Raw genomic sequence first — 20,788 nt, 5'->3', positions numbered from 1 at the left:
CTATGTCACTTTCCCTGAGTTGTTGATGAGTGAGTAGTCATATCTTTGTTTAAATTGATAAGCCAGCCATTTTGTGGCAAGCATAGGTGTAGTTCATCTAACGAACCTAAGACCTAAAATGGGGATCTTGCACTGCACCCCAGGTTAACCAAATCCACGGATTGAGCATGATACGTATATAAATGTGCTTCTAATGGCCCATAGAACTGCCCGATCCAACAGTTTTGCTCCCCAGACCACAATTCAGAGCTCAGTTATAATGTTTAATGGTAGTGTCTAAGCACAATTTATTCTTACTTGTTAGATTGTTCTCCTGGGCTCCTCAACAACTGATCGAGTTTGCCTCCCCAAGCCAGCGAGTCTCTCCTGTGCCTAATTATCTTGAAGCTAGAGGGAATTCCGAGGAAAGACTTTGTAGCCAGTCCCTTAATCCGGAGACTGTTCAGAGTGAAAAACTAGTGCATCCCTGACTTTATTTAGAAGTCGCGTGTGCTTCACGTACCAGGCGCCCCTGTAATGGTGATGAAATTAATCGAGGGACTGACTGCCGCCTCTGAACTATGGGAGCATTCATCCTCAAAACTCTGTCCTGCCTGATTGATGTTCGCCCGCAATGGAAGTAGGGAGGGAGGATCGTCACCCGCCCCGAACTGAGCCCCTGCAGCGGTTACCTTCCGGGGATTTTAATACCTCCTTCAAAGCGACAGGCGCATCCAGCCGTGAACTTTATCCCAGCTGGTTCACGAGCAATGAAAGTAGGGTGGGTGGGGGTCACCACTTGCCCCAGACGCACCCCTGTAGCGGTGGAAATCCCGGGGACCGGCTGCAAAAGGAAAGATGCCGGCTGCATGAAACACTGCGGAAGTCGCCTCTCCTACCACTATTGTTTTTTTAACTAATTGAGGAGGAAAAAGCAGGATAATGGACTGAAAACGGATGCAATAACTTACCGTATTAGCCCTGACGCTCTGGCTGATGAGGTTTCTAGCGGAGGTTGCGAGTCGGACTGCCTGGGCACTAAAACTCTTCCAGCTGACGGCGTCGGATTTTAGACGCGAGTTGCTTCTGAGATTTCAAGGGGCCCGCCGATACATTGTGTCAGAAAAAGGAACGTCTGACTCTCCCGCGGGGAACGTTACTGCCGCTGTTGTCATCATGCCGCCAAAAACGAAACTGCTCGGAAAAGATCCCAGCACGACTGGAGGAGCTAAGGGATCATCACAAAATCGGCGTGCTGCCACAGAGGCGAAAAACATGAATCGCAGCCTAGGGTCAAGCGGCAGTTTGCAATCCAGCCTGAATAAGGATGGTTCTTTCAAAGTGGATTTGGGGGGAATGGAAGCCGGAGAGTCAAAGACAGAGGGCTACCAGACCCAAAATGCCAACAGTTCAAAGGATGTTTGCGGGGCGCTGGCTCCCAAGTACATTAGAGGAGAAAAACTGGAAGGAAGGTAAAAGCAGTGGCGTCTCAAAAGCTAACAGTGACTGCATAAAAATAGAGGCTCTGACGGGAGGGGCGGCAAACATTAACATTGATAATATAAGTGTGAATCCCTCAGGGACAGTTGAATCTACGAAGTCTGATATTGGTCCTGATATTACCACTAAGAATGACTCAGAAACACAGGACATAGTTGAGCAGGTGCTTCAAGATGAGAGCATTTTTCAGAAAGAGGCAGATAATGATATGGTAAAAGTTGGAATGGCATTTCCTCACACAGCAACTTTTGAAGTGCAAAAAGGGCTTTTTAACCAAGTGGATGGCAGATCCTTAGGCACACCTGACTGTGAAAAATTCTACTTGCTGACTGATGAATCGGAGCTGTCCAATAATAGTGGTAAAGATGGATCAGACAATGACTTTACTGAGGAAGAAAGCGGTAGCCCTCCTGTGAAGCCTGATACCCCAAAACGTGTCCCAATTAGAAGAAAGAAGAAGAGCTCAAGGGAGTCTGATAAGGACAGGGGCTTTACCTCAGATAATAGTCAATTAAGTCAGCTGAAATGGGACTATTCTGCTTCTCATTTTGAGGGAGAAATGGAGGATCAACTTAAAATCCAAACAGAGGCTTCTGAAGCTATCTTAGAAAGTTTCAGCGCTTTGGGGGACAGGCTCCGCATCCATCGATGGAACTAATATATGCTACATAGAAACAGGTTCAGGCAGAAGCTCGTCAGGAGCATAAGAGGGCCCACCTAGCCACCAAAAAATTACAGGGCGCAGTGCTTAAGGTGAATAAGGCTTGTATAGAAATTTCAGAACGCACCACTGTGCTGGAAGAACGTGTTGTTCAATTGGAGGCCAGTATGGAAACCTCAGAGAAACTTTCTGATGTCCTATGGAAACTAGAGGACTCTGAAAATAGACAGCGCCGGAATAACCTCTGAATCCTTGGGATTGCAGAAAAAGCTGAAGGGGATGATATACGCGGATTTACTTTGAGGCTGCTTAAAGAGGCTTTTCCCGAGCTAGCTCATTGGAATTGGGAGGCGGAGGTTCAAAGAGTGCACCGGTTTCCTATGATGCTTAAGAAGAGGACAGGTCAAGATGAGAAACCAAGAGCTATTCTCATATTTTTCGGCAATCTATATTTGAAAAGGCTAGACCTGATGCAAGGAGGGCGGCGGCGGGTCACACTTTCTTTGCTCGGCCGGACTTTTGCCATACCACGGTGGAGAGGCGATGGAGACTACGTCTATTAATTACACCATTCCAGAAGCTAGGATGCGAAGTATTTTTAATGAACCCGGCTAGACTTAAAGTTATCTGCAAAGGCTCAATTAGAGTATTTTCCTCAGAGATTCAGGCTCAGGAGTATCTACAGGAGCTTGCAAAGAAGTAACTTATGCAGACGTTTACTAATATGCCTTTTTTTTCTTTTTCCTCTTCATATTTTTTTTTTTCATAGGTGGTGGGAGACGACTAGGGGTGCATCGTCATGCAGGAGGCATCACAAGGGTCCGTGGACCTTTTTTGCCTTATTAAGGGGGAAGGGGAGGAGGGTGTGGGGGGCTGGTAGAAACCAAAGAGAGGCAGGGAGGTAGGGAGGGATTGTTGCACGAAGGGGGGCACTGGGTTTTTCCAATGTGGTATATGTTTTTATGGTATCACTATATATGTGGAAACTATGATTTATTCCGCAATGAGGAAAATTAGAATTGCATCTATCAATATCTGTGGGCTAAACTACTCCCAAAAAAGAAGGAGAATTAGCTTTGATATCCAATTCTTGAAGGCGAATATATTATGTTTTCAGGAAACTCACATTGAAGGCTGTAGGAAGGGGGTTTTAGAGATGGTCGGCTACCAACTTATTGCTAATACAATGCAAGATACCCGGACTAAAGGAGTGGCAATTCTGCCTCGAAAGGGAATGGGCAGTTTTCCGCATACACTTGTAGATAAAATGGGAAGATGGGCTATTGTGCAATTTAGTCTTGAAGACAAAATGCTTACTCTGATTGGTTGAAGGTGGAGCTAGTGGGGTGGCCTCTTCCTTTGATCCTATGTGGGGATCGGAATATTAATATGAGCTGCCAGGTCGCCACCCGTAGGGAAATATATCACGGTCGTAAACCCAGAGTTTTTAAATCATTGGCACAACTTAAGTCATTGCATGGGCTAGTAGATGTATGGCCGGTGAAAAAGGAACTGGAACCTGGGTTTACGTACTTTTCTGCGCCTCATAAAACATATGCAAGATTGGATTATTTTCTAGAGTCACATGAACTTTTAAGTGGTTGTACAATAAGTAAATTCCCTAAAGTTATGTCAGACCATAACCCCCTGTTGTTAGAATTTAATATTGGGACCCAACCCTTACAGATACGTTGGTCTTTTAACAGGGCTCTGTTAACTGAAGAGGGGTATATACAAGAATTGGGGAATGGATCCCTAGGTTTATTAAAGAAAATCTAGAAAGTACTAACTTAGACATAGTTTGGGATACACTAAAGGCAGGGGTCAGAGGGAAAACATCGCAGTATGGCTGGCGGGCCCAACAAAAAGGATAAAATCCACCTACAGACTCTGTATGAGGTCTTGGCCAAGGCAGAAGATGAGCTAATTGAGATCCTGACGGTAGGGGGTGATCCGGTGGTGGCTCAATCAAAGATTATTATGGCTAGATCTGCCATTACTGAGATTTCTTTTAATAAATCGGCTGGGAAAAATTTGGCCTGGAGGAGCAGGGTTTACGAGATTAGTGAGAGAGTGGGTCATATGCTGGCTGTACGTACCAGGGAAAAGACGGTCCAAATCCAGGTTAGGGAAATTAGAGATCCTGTTGCTGGTTTGGTTAACGAACCAGGAGCTATCCTCAGTGCATTGAATTTTTTTTATCAAAGATTATATACGGAGGATATTCAGGCCGGAGATGAAGAAATTGAGGATTATCTTAAGGAGTTAAGCCTTGGACGATTATCCAAGGAGGAGAGAGACAATCTGGATGAGCCAATAACATTAGATGAGGTAACGGAAGCTATAGATTCAATTCCATCAGGTAAAGCCGCGGGCACCGATTTAAATCCTGGAGAATTTTATAAAAAGTTTAAGTCTCAACTTCCGGCACTAATGCTGGAGGTATTTCGCAGAGCACAATTAGATATGGTCTCTCCCGATTCCTGGAATAACGCCAATATTATAGTTTTTCTTAAAAAAGGAAAACCAGCCATAGAATTGGGATTGTATCACCCAATTACGTTAGTAAACAGTGATGTTAAAATATTTTCAAAAATCTTAGCGAAAAGATTAGCCACAGTTATTACAAAGTTAGTTTCCCCTTTCCAACATGGGATTGTACCAGGGAGAGGCACGACTGAGCACATCCGTCGTATAATTACGCTTTTTGACTATTCAAAAGTGTCAGGAGACCCAATGGCTGCAATTTTTCTCGATGCGGAAAAAGCTTTCAACAGGGTATCCTGGCCCTTTCTATGGTCTATTATGGAAAGGAAAGGTTTGGGAAAAGGTCTTATCGGAGCTATTAGGTGTATGTACCAGGCTCCTGTGGCCAGGATAGACTTGATGTCAGCCACATCTGATGTAATAAAGATTGCTCGGGGCACACGGCAAGGGTGCCCCTGCTCACCATTATTATTTGCATTATATATAGACCCTTTAATTTGTAAAATTGTCAAGAACAATAAGATACAGGCCATTCAATGTATTGGCTGGGATACACAGCTGCTAGCCTACGCTGATGATCTGGCCATAATCACAGCTAACCCATCGGAGACTATTAAGGAGGTAGAAAAGGAAGCTCACGATTTCAGTAAAATATCAGGTTATTTTCTTAATGGAAACAAGACACTGATTGTGAAGAACTCCAGAGTAGATCTGAATGATACTCGTTTAGTGGAAAATGCCAGATATCTTGGGGTGGAGATCTCTGCTAACGTGCCTCTGCTCCATAAGACTAAAGCTTACTTTGATAGAATGAACAGTCTCTATCTCACACTCCTGGGAAGATGTAATGTTATAAAGATGTTGTTTTTGCCCAAATTTTTTTTAGGTCTATCCATGTGGAAATTAATAAAGGCTGGTTCTCTGCGTTTAATCAATTAATTTCAAAATTCTTATGGGCAGGGAAACGGCCCCATAGAGCGTTAAAATATAGGACTCTTTCTAAAGACAGGGGTGGGTGGTCCGTCCCTGATCTCCAGATCTATTATTGGGCCATAGCTTTACAGCATATGACAGAATTACTGGGAAAAGATAGTGCAGTAACAGAGGAAACATGTTATAGTTCAATATATAGGTTAGTTTTAGGGGAGGAAGCCCAGGGTAGTTTTATGCGACACATTGATTTTGCGTATTTTAAAAGAGTGAGATTTAAGATTCTACTGGGAGCATTCAAAATTTGGACTGCAGTAAGGAAAAAAATAAAGATGAATAGGATACATAGATATACCCCTTTAGCTGATAATGATTTATTACCGGAAATTTTCAAAGACGGGTATATAAAATATGGATAGACATGGGCATTAGATATATTAGTGATCTTATGGCAGATGACACAATATTCTCGTTTGATATAATTAAAAAGAAATTTGGGGTTGGAAACAATTTTTTTAAGTTCTTACAAGTTAGGGACTTTCTATCTAGGAAAACAATCAGAGGACATAAAGTTCCTATATTGGAGGTGGCTCTCTTGGCCCCTGCATCAATCTCTACATTTTATGATTTACTTAGCAATTTAAAGGAGGATGATCTCTGGAAACATACCGATCGCTGGCAGGAACAGCTACAAGCAGGGGTAGGGGAACGTGAGGATTCCTTGTTATTAAGTCAGACTGCATTCTTCTCTGCTAACTTACAAGTGCAATGTTTTAAAACCTGGATGAATTTATACATTACCCCAGCGCGGATCCTTAAATGGGGCGGCTCTACTGGGATTCACTGTTCACGCTGCAGCGGTCATGCTGCAGATAGCGTTCATATGTTTGCAACCTGTCCCAAATTGGCAAGTCTGGTTGGAGAAGTGGGCAATTATCTGAAACATATGTTGGGATTTGAGGTGGACCTTACGGCACAAGTTATTGTGCTTGGAGTAAGCAAGCAAGTTATAACAGTCCCAAATCAGGCTATGCTCTTCGCGGCGATGGCGGTGTTGAGGTTATGTCTGGCTACTGTTTGGCTAGATAAAGAACCCCCATCAGTATATTGCTGGCTGTGGAAATTACTAGCCATTTATCGCTGGGAGAAAGCGATATATGCACGATCCGGCTTAAAATCTAAGAAAAGGGGGCTTGAAATCTGGGCTCCAATAACTAATTGGGTCATCGAGCCCACAGTGTGATATTATTGATGCATATCAGTTAGCTTGTAGCGGAAACACTAAAGTAAAGAAATTAATTGTTTAGTCCTTATCATGATTTAATTTTGATGGTAATTTAAAGTCTTTTGTTAGAACAACTACAGGTGTAACCCAAATTAGCTCTCCTTGGTTTCATTGAGGGGGTGGGGGGGGGGGTCGGTTAGCGTAGGCTGGGTGTAGTCAGAAGGGAGGGTTAAAGACAAATTACAGATATCCTGTTCATATGTATTGAAATGTCTACTGTATAACTGTATTTTCACTTTAAGTTTAATGTATCTGAGGGATGTCAAATAAAGATTTATTAAAAAAAAAAAGGAAATCCCGGGGACCTGCACTCTACCTCCGGCGCAGTGGCTGGGCCGAGGGCAGATCGCCACCACCGATTCTCAAGGTCCCTTCTCGGTTGGACTCCGCTTTTTGCAATGCGGACAACCTGGGTAGAGCCAAGGTCGGTTACTTCTCCCCCCTGGCGTCTGCCTCGTTCATGAGCCTCGCCCATCCACCAGACTACAGAGATCTAGCCCAGCACGGCCGTGGGTAAGTTTTCCTCCGATGTCGTTATCACTGTGGTTGCAAATGATGTTTCCTTTGTATCCATATAGGGTACCTTAGTTACTTTGTTGAACTGTCTTGTTGAATTACCTCGAGGTGGCGAAGCGAACAGGGATATTTCAACAAATGTTTTGATCCCTAGCCAGGAGCTCATTCCTCGAACTCCTCACCATCCGCCATCTTGCTTCATATATGTTGGACGAAGAGCGCTTTGAAGGGTTTCCTGAGGAAAATCAACAGCTGGTGTTCTCCGTGAAGACGATACTCTTCTATCATGCACTCATAAGCTTTCAAAAAGTGAACTACGCACAGCTTAGGGTGGTTATCAAATGCAGGGTAAGACACCATCCTGGACCCCGACTTTGTTCGCCTAGAGACATGAAAGGTGACCCCCTGGGGTGTAAAGACACGGCCGGAGACATCCAAGACTTGCACATCAGACACTCTTCAACATGAGACAAGGCACAAGAGCATGGCAAGTTTCGCTGATAATTACTTCCTTGACAAATATTTGTTTGACTGCCATGACTTAAAAAGAGATCGGACCCTGTAACGTCCCACAGTTTGGAGTACCTGGGCTGCGGAGGAAGGGACAAGCAAATTCCTTTCATGAGTTTGCATACAAAAGGATGTTCGCCCACCGCGCCCCCTTAACTGAGGCATGGCCCGCGGAGATTGCTGACCTATAAGTATTCATTTTACTATATGCTAACCCCTCCAATGCCAAAAAAGCTAAGGAAATTCAGAACGTGGACCACTGCACCCCCACGGGATCCTGATCGATCCTAAGGCACCAACCCACCAATCTGGACCAAGCCGATCTGTAGCGCTTGTTGGTGCCCTCTGCCCACGCAGCTGCCAGGATCTTTTGAACTTGGCATGAGAGGCCTCGGAGTCTTCAGCGTTGCCGGACATCCGCCAGGCCATGAGGGGCATCTGCCCCTGCAAGGTCAGAGGGTAGGGTTGCCCTGGGGATCCTGAAGGATATTCCGATCGGGAGGGGTAGAAGGATTGGAGAATCACACGAAAGTTCCAGAAGAACTGGAAATCATACTTGAGATCTCCAATAGGGTGTGATCAGAACCACCCTCACCTGCGGATCTGGGCTGAGAGGCACATTATCATGGCAAACGGCGGGAAGACATAACCCGCTTCCGTCGACCAGTTCTGAAGGAAGATGACTGTCGCTGCTGCCAGAGGGTCTGGCTTCCAGCTCTAGTATTTGGGCAGCTGGTGGTCGATGTCGGATGCAAAAAGATCCACCGAGAACAGGCCCCAAAGGGCTTGCAACACGAGGGTGCAAGTGCCAAAGACTCATGTCCGCCCATGACCAGGAGCACCAGTCGGCTGTCACGTTGGACGCCCCCGGAAGGTACTCCGCTGACACCAAGATATTCCAGTCGAGACCAAACATCTAGAATACCTTGGCCAGATCTGTCAACGCCTTGGATTTGGTGCCACCTAGGTGGTTTATATAACGAACCGCCGAGATGTTGTCCATTTTGAGGAAGACATTGCAGCAGACCTTGTCGTTCGTCCAACACTTGATGGCTAAGGAGCCAGCCAACAACTCCAGGCAGTTGATGTGGAGATGTTGCTCGTCTGCGGACCCCTTTCCTCCAGTAAAGGATCTGCTGGCGTCGGACACTACAACCACATCTGGGGCAGAGCCAAATATGGCTCGCCTGTTCCATGCCTCCATGTGTTCCAACCACCACCGCATCTCCATCCTCACCTCCTCCGTGAGTGGAACTTGCTGGGAGTATTGCAGACCCCTCCTCAAGTGGAAGGCCTTGAGGCGTTTGAGGGCCCTGTAGTGGAGAGGGCCGGAAAGATGGCCTGTATGGAGGACAACAGAACACCCACCACCCTGGCGATCTGCCTTAGAGAGGTGGTGGGACTGGCCAGGGTTCTCTGCAACTCGCTGAGAATTTTGGAAATATTCTGGGCCGGAAAGCTCAAGGTCTTGTGCACCGAATCTATGAAGAACCAGAGAAAGGTGGTCCTCTTCTGCGGGATGAGCAGGGACTTCTTCCCATTTATGACGACGTCTAGGTCTTGCAGTAAGTCCATTGCCATTTGTAGCTGCTTCGTCAGCAATGTCTGACTGTCCCAAGAGAAGGAGATCGTCGAGGTATATGATACTCCACCACCAGCTTGAGAACCTTGGTGAAGCACCATGGTGCGGAGGAGAGACCGAAAGGAAGAGTTGTGAACTTGTATACCTGTCCCTTCCACTGGAACTGGAGAAACCGGCAGGTCAGGGGAAAGATGGAACCACCAAGTAGGCGTCCTTTAAACCGAGGCATAACATCCAGCCGTCTGGGCGTAGGAAGTCTCCCAGCAGGTGGATACCCTCCATCTTGAAATGGCGGTAAACCAACCAGCTGTTGACCTACTTTAAGTTGATGACCGGGCGCTGGCCCTCGTCGGTCTTGTTCACCAAGAAAATGTTGCTTAGGAAACCCCTAGGGTGGAGGGAGATACGGTCTATTGCCCTTTTTCGCAGGAGATCCACCACCGCCTCGGCTACCAGGGCAGCTTGAGACTCGGCAAAAACGAGCCTCCTGGACCTGGCACCCGTAAAACTCTACATTGAACCTTCTGATGGTCTGGCAAACCCATGCATCCCTAGTAAGACCCTCCCAATTGTGTGAGAACAGAGCCAGTCTGCCCCCTACTTGTAACTGGGGAAGTGGGAGATCCTCACCTGACTGGGCCTGCAAGTGGCCCCTGGAAACGCCTTTGGAGCGCCAGCCTCTGTAGTTTCTCCTGGACTGGAAAAACGCTCCTTGTTTAGGCTGCTCCTCCACCTTCTTGAAGTTCCTGGGAGGGCCTTGGGTGTAGAAGCGGCAGGTCGAGCACTCCCTGCCACAACCGGCCCCCACAAAAATCTTTTGGTGAAAAACCTTTATTGAGGCTTGCGCCTTATCCAGGGTGGTGAACGCTGCGACAAATTTACTCAATTCTTTGACAAAAGGTTCACCAAAGATTCCACCTTGAGCCACAGCGCCTGCCTCTGAGGGAGCAAGATCTCCACGTTTGGGGTCAACCTTAAATAGGAGTGACCACCGCCTCTCTGTTGAAAGAGCGCAGTTGGTGTTGCCTAGGAACACTAGGGCATGTGGGACCCAGCCTGATACCGATTCGGGAGAAAGGGGGGAATTCGAGGCCTTAGACTTCTCTGCAAGGTCTAAGATCTTGGTGAGGGGGCCACATTCAACCAGGAGCTTGTCCTGGTATGCCTTCCAGGACCTGTCTATCCCTTTCTTACTTTCACATATGTACTTCTGCAAGAACATGGCCATCCGAGGTTCGATCTTGGGGTTGACCGCCACTTTCCCTGCAAGAGCAGGGCAGGGGCACTCTGCCCAAAGGCATGCTCTGACCTCCTTCTCCAAAGGCTTTCCAAGGCGACTTGCCACAAACTGGGCAACCTAAGGCACCTTGGTCCACTCCGTAGAGCGGGGATGCAGAAGGTCTTCAGGAACCAGCATATCCAATGGGGCTTCTGCGCCACTCGCGGGGGGACGCCAGGGCCTTTAAGGGCCCGCTTCATCATTAGATTCACAAGAGATTCCTCCTCCCCTTCGCACTGTGGGGACAGGGCAACTGCGTCCCCTGATGTATCAGACGGTCCGGGGGAAGGGTGAGCTAGAAAGGCCCTTTTAAAACATTTAAAAGCGCCAAGATCAATGATGGCATCAGACTTGCATTTAGGGGCATGGGTTAGAGAGGGCAGGTACCCTTTAAATGGAGGGTTCTCAGCATACGCAATCTCCTTGAGGCGGCGCTCAAAGGGGCCCATGGCCGCAGGGACCGCCTGATGGATGGAGGCATACACAGCCTTGCAGAACATCTAGGGAGAGGACCTGCAAGGATCCCTCTTCTACGTAGTCCCCTTCCATGTCAATGACAGGCCCTAGTGGCTGAAGGGCATGTGTGAGGGAAAAGAATGCCTGCATAAGGTAAGTATCCCAATTTATGTGTTGCGAGCCATAGGCCCTGAAGTTTGAGCATGCAAAGCGCTGTATATGGGTGTCAACCCAGGGGGCGGACTCATACTATCTGAAACATGTATCCTTACGCTTGAGCCTGGCACCCAACAACAACCTTAATGCCAAGTAGGCCTTCGCTCTGGGAGAATGGAAAAAAGGTAAGAGACCTAAGGGTCAATTACAGACCCGCACCGTAGCGGGCATCAGGCTGTTTAAAAAAAAAGGTACAGACCCGTGCAAACACGGCTGTCATGGCTTCCAAGGCGGCTCGGGCAGTGGCTTTGCGGGGACGCAGGTCTGACAGTCTCACTTAGAGAAATTGACAAAGACGTGCGTCTCTCATGGAGCAGCGGGACGAGGGATGCGCTATCCCTGCACCCTCTAGCGGCTCCTGGCTGCCACCGCGTCAGTGCAGCTCGAGACTGAAACTGTCACCGCGACTGGAGCGATGAGGACGCTCCTGCGGTTCAGAACCGTCGCAGCGAAGGCGCCACAGCACACAGACAACCCCACAACGAGGCACAAAACAAATCACACAAACTAAGGAGTAAATATTTTGGTGACTTAACTGCTGGAAGAGCAGGAAAAGAAAGAAGATATTTCCCAGAAGCCTCGTGCCTTTGTGGTTGTTTGACACTGCTCATTGGTTCATCTTGGTTGACATATCCCTGGGTCCTATGGGAAAGATAGTTTTTTCATGTTTACTAAAGTTGAACACTGCTGGAAAGGAAAATAAAGAAAGCAGAGCATAATCCTCGCCTCCGGTCCTGATATAGAAGTCTAGAAAATCATAAACAAACTACTGAGATTTAGAAAGTGGAACAGTGGCATACAAGTTCATTGAACTCAATCACCGCTTTGGCTGCATAAAAGTAAAAAAAATAAAGACCACATTCAGAGAGCTGCCTTCTAGTTCTACTACCCCTCACTGCCATTTGCTGTTTCTTTTCCTCTCTTTCCCTATTCTCCTCCTTCCTCATTAGTACTATCTGGTCCGAATATATGAGCTGCTACAGGATGCCCTTTATTAATTGTGGTGTTAAATTGGAAAAGATAGAATTACAATAGTTGCGAAGATTATGCATATTATGGCAGTGAACATGGAAATTGTCTTGGAGTTAAAAATATATTAAGACCAGCGAGTGGAACTTTCCAACCAAAATGTATGGGAAAGAATGAACAATTATTTATTTTTAAAAAACTTAAATATGTAAACCCTCACATTTATCTTTTACCAAGAAATAGCCCACTGTCTAACTTAAAGGATGAAAACGTTTCAGCTTCCTATCCACGATGTACTACTACTGCAGGCAGAGTAACAAAAGTATGCAACTGATTATCATTTGTTTTGTTTGAAACATTAACGAATGGGTATATAGGAATCAGCCTACCTGGTTCTGCCTTAGTTGCCAAAGGATGACATGTTTATCAGATCCCCCAGAAATCAATTCAGTCTCAGGAGCTAAAACAAAAGAAATCATAAATGAATATAAACAATGATATTTCAAGCTTAATCCTCTCCGTTCACCACATAGGTTTCACTGGACAATACCGCTTTGCACATTGCCAAAATCAGAACTCTCAAGAGATCGGAGTTGGTTACTTAGCTTGCAACGGTAGCCGCCCCAACCATTCCGTAGTAATCAACGTAAATATGGCATTTCACATTACTTGCACAATCAGCTCTATAGTACAACAACACCAGAAGCTTTTACACGGCTCTTATGTTAAGTCACAGATTATGCTTCGTTTTTTTCACCCTGGAGAACAGGAAAGAATAATGACACGTCACACAGATCATATCTAACTAACTTCACAGAAGGAGAAAGCCCGTTACCAAGTATGTAACTTGTTTACATCTCAGATTAGGTATTGAACAGCCTATGAAAACAAATGAAAATTCGGAGTGTTAGGATCTTGTTACATTGATATGCCTATCACGGAGTGGCATGGTGAGCAAAGAACGATGGATTTAACCCAGATATCCTGACTGGGGGTGAGTATTTGATTTGCTCTGCATTCCGTCCATCATCTGTGTGTCTTTTGCTTTCTTGCCTTAAGTGCACCAGGTATGCCCAGACGTGGGTCGGGGCTCACTGTGCCACTGAATTCAAGCTAGCTTGGCTGATATGGGGTGATGCCCTGAAACCGGTCCCAGGATGCTTGTAACCGGTCCAGGGAGGACCTGGATTGGCAGTTTGGGCTGGACTGTTCCCATGAGGCACAGGGTGAAGACAGATTTGCATATAGCTGGGTCTAAACTGGGGTGGCATGGTGAGCAAAAGAACGATCGAATTAATCAAGATGTCTTGATTGGGGGTGAATGTTTGATTTGCTCTCCATTCCGTCCATCATCTGTGTGTGTTTTGCTAGCATGGAGTGTATGCAGAACACCTAACTGGGATAAAGAGGTTAATCTGCCTCATAGCTCTCAGGCTCTGTTTTTCTCACAGAAAGCCGATTTATGAAGGAGGTTATAAACAGTAAATAACTTAGCATGCTAACAGAGCTAGGCAGCAACTGTGTGTGGAGGAGGGGACAGACATCTGGCACAAACCAGATAACTTCAGATCTCTGATCTCTGCCATGCATAACCCCATAATATTAAAATCTATCACTGAATGAGCAGGAAGTGGGCAGAAACATGAGGAACAGTGGGATATGAAGCAAGACATCGCACTCAAGAGGCTCAAAAACATAAGAGACAGCAGCAGGAGGGCTGACAAACCTTTTAAATATTGTTTTGTCTTGAAAATGTAAAGTTCTGTTCACAAGTAAATAGAACAGCAATGTCAGGCTGTTATTTCATATTCAAATCCTGCTTCCTTATTCTGATGATTGTTATAACAGTACAGTGCCAGGAAAGATGGGCAAGGTATATCCAAACACGCACAGTCCTGAATGTTTTTTTTTTAAATATTATAATTGCTCGCCGACTGTATCAATTCTTATTTATGGGGAGATACATAGACACTCTGCAGTGGGATTGAGAAACGCATATGGTGATAAACGTTCATAAGAAAAAATGGGAACCCATGCGGCGACGTCATATCCAAACATGGGTATGGGTAAAGCACCTCAGTTGCAAAAAGCAATTCAACCCAAGCAGAGAAGGTAAGTCGAAAACGAATGACTGCCTCTAGAAATATCTGCTGCTTCACTTCAGTCTTTCAGAATCTCTCATTACTTCGTTAATGGGTGAAATATAACTCAGTCATGATTGTGTTGGTAAAGCTTTTGAATTCCTAGAGTGCTGGAGGTCTATGCAGTGACATTGAAAGTACTACCCGGAGTGTTCCTTAATGCCGAAAGTTCACATACCATGGGAGACACACATGCAATCAGCTGCAGTCTTAAGTGTGATACAGAAACTGTTGAACATTGTTCACCCCTGCAGTCTGCAATACAATCACTTTTAAAGGTTCATTGTACTAAATAAAACATCTTGCTGCATACAAATACAATGACTGCTGAATTCCTGGTGTTATGTGCACAGGTTAGGCCCAAGTAACGAAGCTGCACATTTTCTTACATTGTCCTAATTTTATTATTATTATTATTATTAATGAGTTTTATAACGCGCCTGGTTACCCTTGGGCATCCCCGCGCTCATCCAGAAAGAGACGTCATAACATGAGGCACCGGAGGTTAGGCAGGAAACAGGTGAGTTTTTAACAGCTTGCGGAAACGCAAGAAACTTGATTCCAGACGTAGGTAAAGTGGAAGGGAGTTCCACAGAGTGGCCACATTGATGGAGAATCTTCTGCCCCCAGATCTTGCCTTCCTTACTCTCGTGACCTGCAGCAGATGTTGATGGTCCGATCGAAGGGAACGAGAGGCTTTATAAGGTTGCACCATATCCCGTAGGATGGGAGGGCCTTTCCCCTGCAAGATTTTATGGGCCATGCAGAGTGCCTTAAATTTCACCCTCTCCCTAACGGGAAGCCAGTGCAACGCCTTCAGCGCAGGTCGAGCAGACTGACGCCTGGGGAGATCCATCAGGAGCCTGGCGGCCGCATTCTGAACTTGCTGTAATTTGTTTAAGGTGGACTCTGGGGCCCCCAGAAACAGCACATTACTAAAGTCCAGCCGGGAGATGATAAGCCCCTGAATAAGTAACCTCCTAGAGACCACTGGGAGGAGAGGTAAAATCTTCCTGGCTGAACGGAGCAGACCAAAACACACGCCTGTGGTCTTTTTAGCGTGAATCTTAAAGGTAAGGTCCTGCTCCAACCACACCCCCAAACTCTTGATCTCCTGTTTGGGGGTGGGAGCCGCTCCCAGGCAACTAGGCCAGCTACCCGGAGACAGGGTAGGAGGGGAGTTCCCCAATATCATCAATTCCGTTTTGGAGCCGTTAAGCTTGAGTGCTGAGCTACACATCCACGTGTAGATCTTATCCAGACACGTATGCAGCTGATCGGGATGGTAAGATGACTGGGGGAGGCCTACCACCAGCTGGGTATCATCAGCATAGCTGATAATCTTGACACCCAGGGGCAGTATCTCATTCTCCAGGGGGGCCATATAAATGTTAAATAAAGTAGGGCTCAACGAAGAGCCCTGTGGCACACCACACTGGAGAGGAACCGATGAAGATTTCATATGGCCTTCCCACACCTCAAACGTTCGGCCAGCCAAAAAGGAAGAGAACCACTTCAGGGCCAGCCCGGAGACCCCCACCCCCGACAGTCGTTGGAGAAGCACTTGATGGTCCACAGTGCCAAATGCCGCACTGAGGTCGAGGAGGATCACTGCCACTGATCCCCCTGTATCCAGAATGCTCCTGGCATTCTCCACGACTGCCAACAGGGCAGTATCGGTCCCCTGACCGGGACGAAAACCTGTTTGAGAATCACCCAGAAGGGAATTGGACTCCAGGAAGCCCGAGAGGCGCCGATTCACCAGTATCTCCGCTACCTTGCTAATGCCAGGGAGCAGCGAGATAGGCCTAAAGCTGGCAAGGTCAGCGGGGTCCAAGTTAGGCTTCTTCAAGAGAGCCTTAACAACAGCTCCCTTCCAACTCGGGGGCACCACTCCATGGGCAAAAGATAAATTTATCAGATCCGTCACTGGACCACCGATGATAGAGGCTACCTGCTTAAGATATTTCATTGGTGCAGGATCTTTAGGCGAGCCACTTTTCATGGTCGTCAAGACTGTGAGAACTTCTTCCACAGTGACAGGCCCGAAAGAGGCCAACTCCGCTGTCCGCACCCTGGGCAGAGACTCAAACTTACTATCAGAGGAATTCTCCACGTTCAACCGAGGGAGTGATAATAGAATGTTATCTATTTTGGTTTTAAAGAAGGAGGCAAGTTCGGAACATTTCCCAAGAGGGTCAGCGTGGAAGACTTGAGGTTCGGGAGCTTTTAGAAGTTCTTTGATGACCCTAAACGACTCTTTTGAGGAGTTGGCCACCGAGCCTATTCTCTCCTCAAAGAATACAGATTTAGCTGCCCGAATAGCAGATTTGTAAGTGCTAAGAGCCGCCCGGTATTCTCTCCGGGTTGCTTCACTCCAGTCTTTCCTCCAAGACCGTTCCAATCTCTTGCAGCCCCTTCTCAAAGTTCTCAACTCTGATGTGTACCAGGGCGCCGAACCCACTCTCTTACCCATAGAAAGTTGTTTCTTCTTGGGGAGGAGAACATCAAGCGAGTTGGTCAGCCAGATGTTTAGCCTCTCATCGGCGACTAATGGATTGGACCCAAGGGGAGGCCGGGACGCCTCCAGATGGACCGCCCAGGTATCAACTGAGAGTCTCGACCAGGCTCTTTCCACCGTGTATACCCTGGGAGCAGATGTAACTGGGATATCAAGCTGCCACTGGGCAGACACCATAAAATGGTCAGTCCAAGGCAGGGCCAGCGCTGGAAAAGCTTTAAGGCAGGCCGAGTTCGAAAATATCGGATCCAACAAGTGGCCCTTCCTGTGAGTGGCACCGAAATTAACCAAGTTAATCCCCAAAACTTGAAGATCACTTAGTAAATCTACTCCCAAGGGGTTGTAAGGATCATCAAAGTGGATGTTAAAATCGCCCAAGGCGATGAAATTGCCAGTGGAAGAGGCAAGAAGGGCAGCTGATTCCAAGAAGGAATTAAAAAAAATTCCCATGGGCCCAGGGGGACAATAGATCAAAAAGCCTGTCAGAGACGCCGTGGGTGAAAGTCGAAGAGAGAACTGGCAGCTCTCACAGTCACTCATCCCTCCATCCTGCACCTTACAAACTAATGAGTCCCTATAAAGGATAGCAATCCCTCCTCCCCTCCCCACAGGCCTATCCAAATGTGCCATTAGGAAACCAAAAGGGAGAGCTGTGACTATGTCAGGACCCGAGCAGGAAGAGATCCAGGTCTCGGTTAAAAATAACACATCTAACTTATGGTCGAAAATCAAGGAATTAATTTCTGTGGCATGACTAGGTACAGACCGGCAATTCAGCAAAGCTATAGAAAGCATAGAATGATCATCGGACAAACACCGACCCCCATTACATGTCCCACAAGGCAGGAACGGTAGATCACCCTCATTGACATACCTACAAGGTACGGGATTCGTGAGCCGCCAGGACATAAGTTCTTCCCTCCTGTACCCAATACGAGTGTGGCCCGGCTCCCCAGGAACGGGCATAGCGGCCAGCCCTGAGCCCGTCCGTGCCCGGACGGGCACAGACGGGCTGAACTCTGGCGTAACTCCGGCGTCAGTCCGGCGTGACCGCTGCGCGTGACCGCTACGCGTAAGCATGGCTGCCTAAATAGTCTCCAACCAAAGTGGAGAGAGGACTTGCTGGCTCGCTGGGACCCACTCACCCAAGATGGCCGCCACGAGTCAGGGGCGAAGGATCCGCAAAACGCGGTGAAATAGCCCAATTATCGTGCAGGTATGATGGCAGAGGTGGGGGTATGCGTGGCCAAGCAGGTAGGACCCAAAACATTACTAAAAAGGTATTCCTAAGAAAATGTTAAAAACGAGTGGTTAAAAACAAACGCTGCCACAAAACAAGCGCTGCATGAATAGCGTTCGCAATAACATTTCTGCTGTGACCTTTTGCACATTTCTGCGTGTGCGACAATGTTGGATTAGTTTCTCTGAAACTACTTTGTTTACAAATCTAGCTTCGCATAACATTCTCATGATGCCTCGAACCCCATGTACAAGGCCTCTTTACGCATTAGGTACAAATGTAATTCTATCTTTATCCACGGGGCGACACAGCTATCTACATATCAATGACATAGCTATTCTACACGTACATCGCAAGGCTGCTTTCTATTATAAATAATGAGCATACCGATAGATTGTCAGAGGCAGCACTTCAGCTGACACCATGGGTCTCTGCATGCAGACTTCACGTATCGGTTTGATATCTGCGTGAGGGGGTTGTCCAATCTGTGACCAAGACGGGCTCCTACATTCTCTCCTGCTAGGTAATGAGGTTGGATCAGTCCTTGGGGTGGGGAGGGGATTCTTGGCTTCACACCTACACAAACACTAAGTACATGCAGAGTAGTTGGAATTGTCTGGAAGCGAGGGGCGCAGTGTCTGGTCGGAGTTCGGTGCCTGTGTTTGAGACAGCGTGTACACGTAGAAACAATAAAGGAGGCGACAGTTGCATGGTGGCGGACGGGGGGGGGGGTTGGGGGTTGAGATATGGTTCACAAAACCTTAGGGGTTTGATCAGACTAGCGGTAGGTTGGTCATGCGGGACGGTTAGGCTACTGTGCAGGCTTGGGGCGAATACGTACTCCCCGCATCGGTAATGATTTGGCCTGGACTGCTTGATGTAGAATTGCAACGCCGCCGGTCCTCAGGGATGTAGGCTAAATGGCTGTGTGGGAGATACTGGACCGGTTCCGAAGAGCTCGCTGGAGCAACCCATTGTATTAGGAGCCTATGGCAGTCTGACATGTCTATTTACTGTATCTCAATAAAGGTTATAAAAAAAAAAGTACATGCAGAGTAGGGTTTGCATAGTAGGAGTATGCCTCATTACTGCCTTGTTTATATATGCCTGCATATATACACAGTTTTAGCACCATTGTATAACTAAATCTACTATTTGCTCTTTTGGTGCTTGTAATCACTTTTATCTGCTTCTGTCTACTGATTATAGCAGCATATGAATTATGTACAAGAATAACATTGGTTCAATACATATATTGAAAATGTCCCATTGTGTATTCTCTATATATTTCTCTGAGCACAAGTGACTGAGCAAAGGTTCTGATCTGTTACCACAATCCCGGAGGGGTTAGGGTTGTCATGTTCAGTGATTGCCAGAAGCCATTTACTCCCTGGTAAGGTTAGGGGGGCTTATGGTGGCCCTGTGAGCTAGCTGGTCTCTAGGCCAACATATCCTGCAGGGGTGCCCCGAATCAGTCTAGATACCTCACCCAAAGTTTATGTTGTGCAATAAATGTGCAGATCCTATGGATTAGTGGGAACTACACGACACCGGTGCCTACTTGCAGGATATATTGTTAAGTAACCTCACATTAGATGCCACATTTGGAGAGCACAAGGAGGCATCCCTTGATATTGGCAATATATATATTGATATTGGATAAATCATCAAAAGTTGAAAGTGTGCATCTTAAAGCGGTTTCCATTTTCATAAAACGGAGCAATAACAGCATGTTTACCAATTTAATCATATCCAAATAATCACACTGTCAAAAGCACAATGAAAATAGGTTGATCTTAATGCCGGTTGTCTTCTTAAACTTAACTTCCATTAAGAAAGTATATTATTTAAGGTTTGGACATTTGAGCTAAGGAAACCAAAAATGTTATGGGATGAAAATCAATATAGACTCCAGCTGAAAAAGCTCTTGTGAAACTAAAGGCAGTGGAAAGGACATGATTTGCAGCCCTCGGCTGAGCACATTCAGAAAGCCAAAGAAGTCAAGGCAAAAGGAATAGTGCGCAGAAATTAACAATATATGGCCAATAGAGAAATTATTCATGTGACAGAGCCAGTCTCCAAGGCGTGACCAAAACAGCAAAAGGAGGGACAAATGTAAACTATACACCAACAAAAAAAGGGATTTCAAAAACCACATAAATTAACGAATGAAAAGGGATGGGCATGTTGAAAGCCCATATAGTAGATACAGCATGTCTCAAGAGACAGCGCATGCACTGCCTAGGCTCAAACTAAAAACAATATTTCCAGAATGCACAGTGATGTTGGGAAAAAAAAAGCTAGAACCAGCTGAGGTTTCCCATAAGATGGCGGGAGGTTCTTTATGTGTGTGAAAACATACACACTACGCATGAATGATAAAATGTGATGAAAAATACAAACTTAGTGTGCAATTGGTTGCATTTGGTTTATGTATTTAAGAAGCATTTTTTAATTTCGTAACCATGCTTTGAAAATTACATTAAATAGGTTTTTGAGATACCTGTGGGATCAAA

At 46.4% G+C, this 20,788-nt stretch overlaps 1 protein-coding gene across 4 annotated transcripts in view; it reads right to left on the bottom strand.

Moving 5' to 3' along the window:
• ELP2 (elongator acetyltransferase complex subunit 2) overlaps nucleotides 1-20,788 on the bottom strand; it is a 940,461-nt gene that overhangs the window by 861,466 nt on the left and 58,207 nt on the right. For all 4 annotated transcript variants that reach the window (XM_085606785.1, XM_085606787.1, XM_085606786.1 and 1 more), the window contains one exon: nucleotides 12,760-12,830. In XM_085606785.1, coding sequence (XP_085462911.1) covers nucleotides 12,760-12,830 — 71 coding nt within the window. The remainder of the gene's footprint in view (nucleotides 1-12,759; nucleotides 12,831-20,788) is intronic.

The sequence above is a fragment of the Triturus cristatus genome, chromosome 5_2, assembly GCF_964204655.1.
Source record: "Triturus cristatus chromosome 5_2, aTriCri1.1, whole genome shotgun sequence".
NCBI classification, from domain to species: Eukaryota; Metazoa; Chordata; class Amphibia; order Caudata; family Salamandridae; genus Triturus; species Triturus cristatus.
This window is presented reverse-complemented; position numbering and strand designations above follow the sequence as displayed.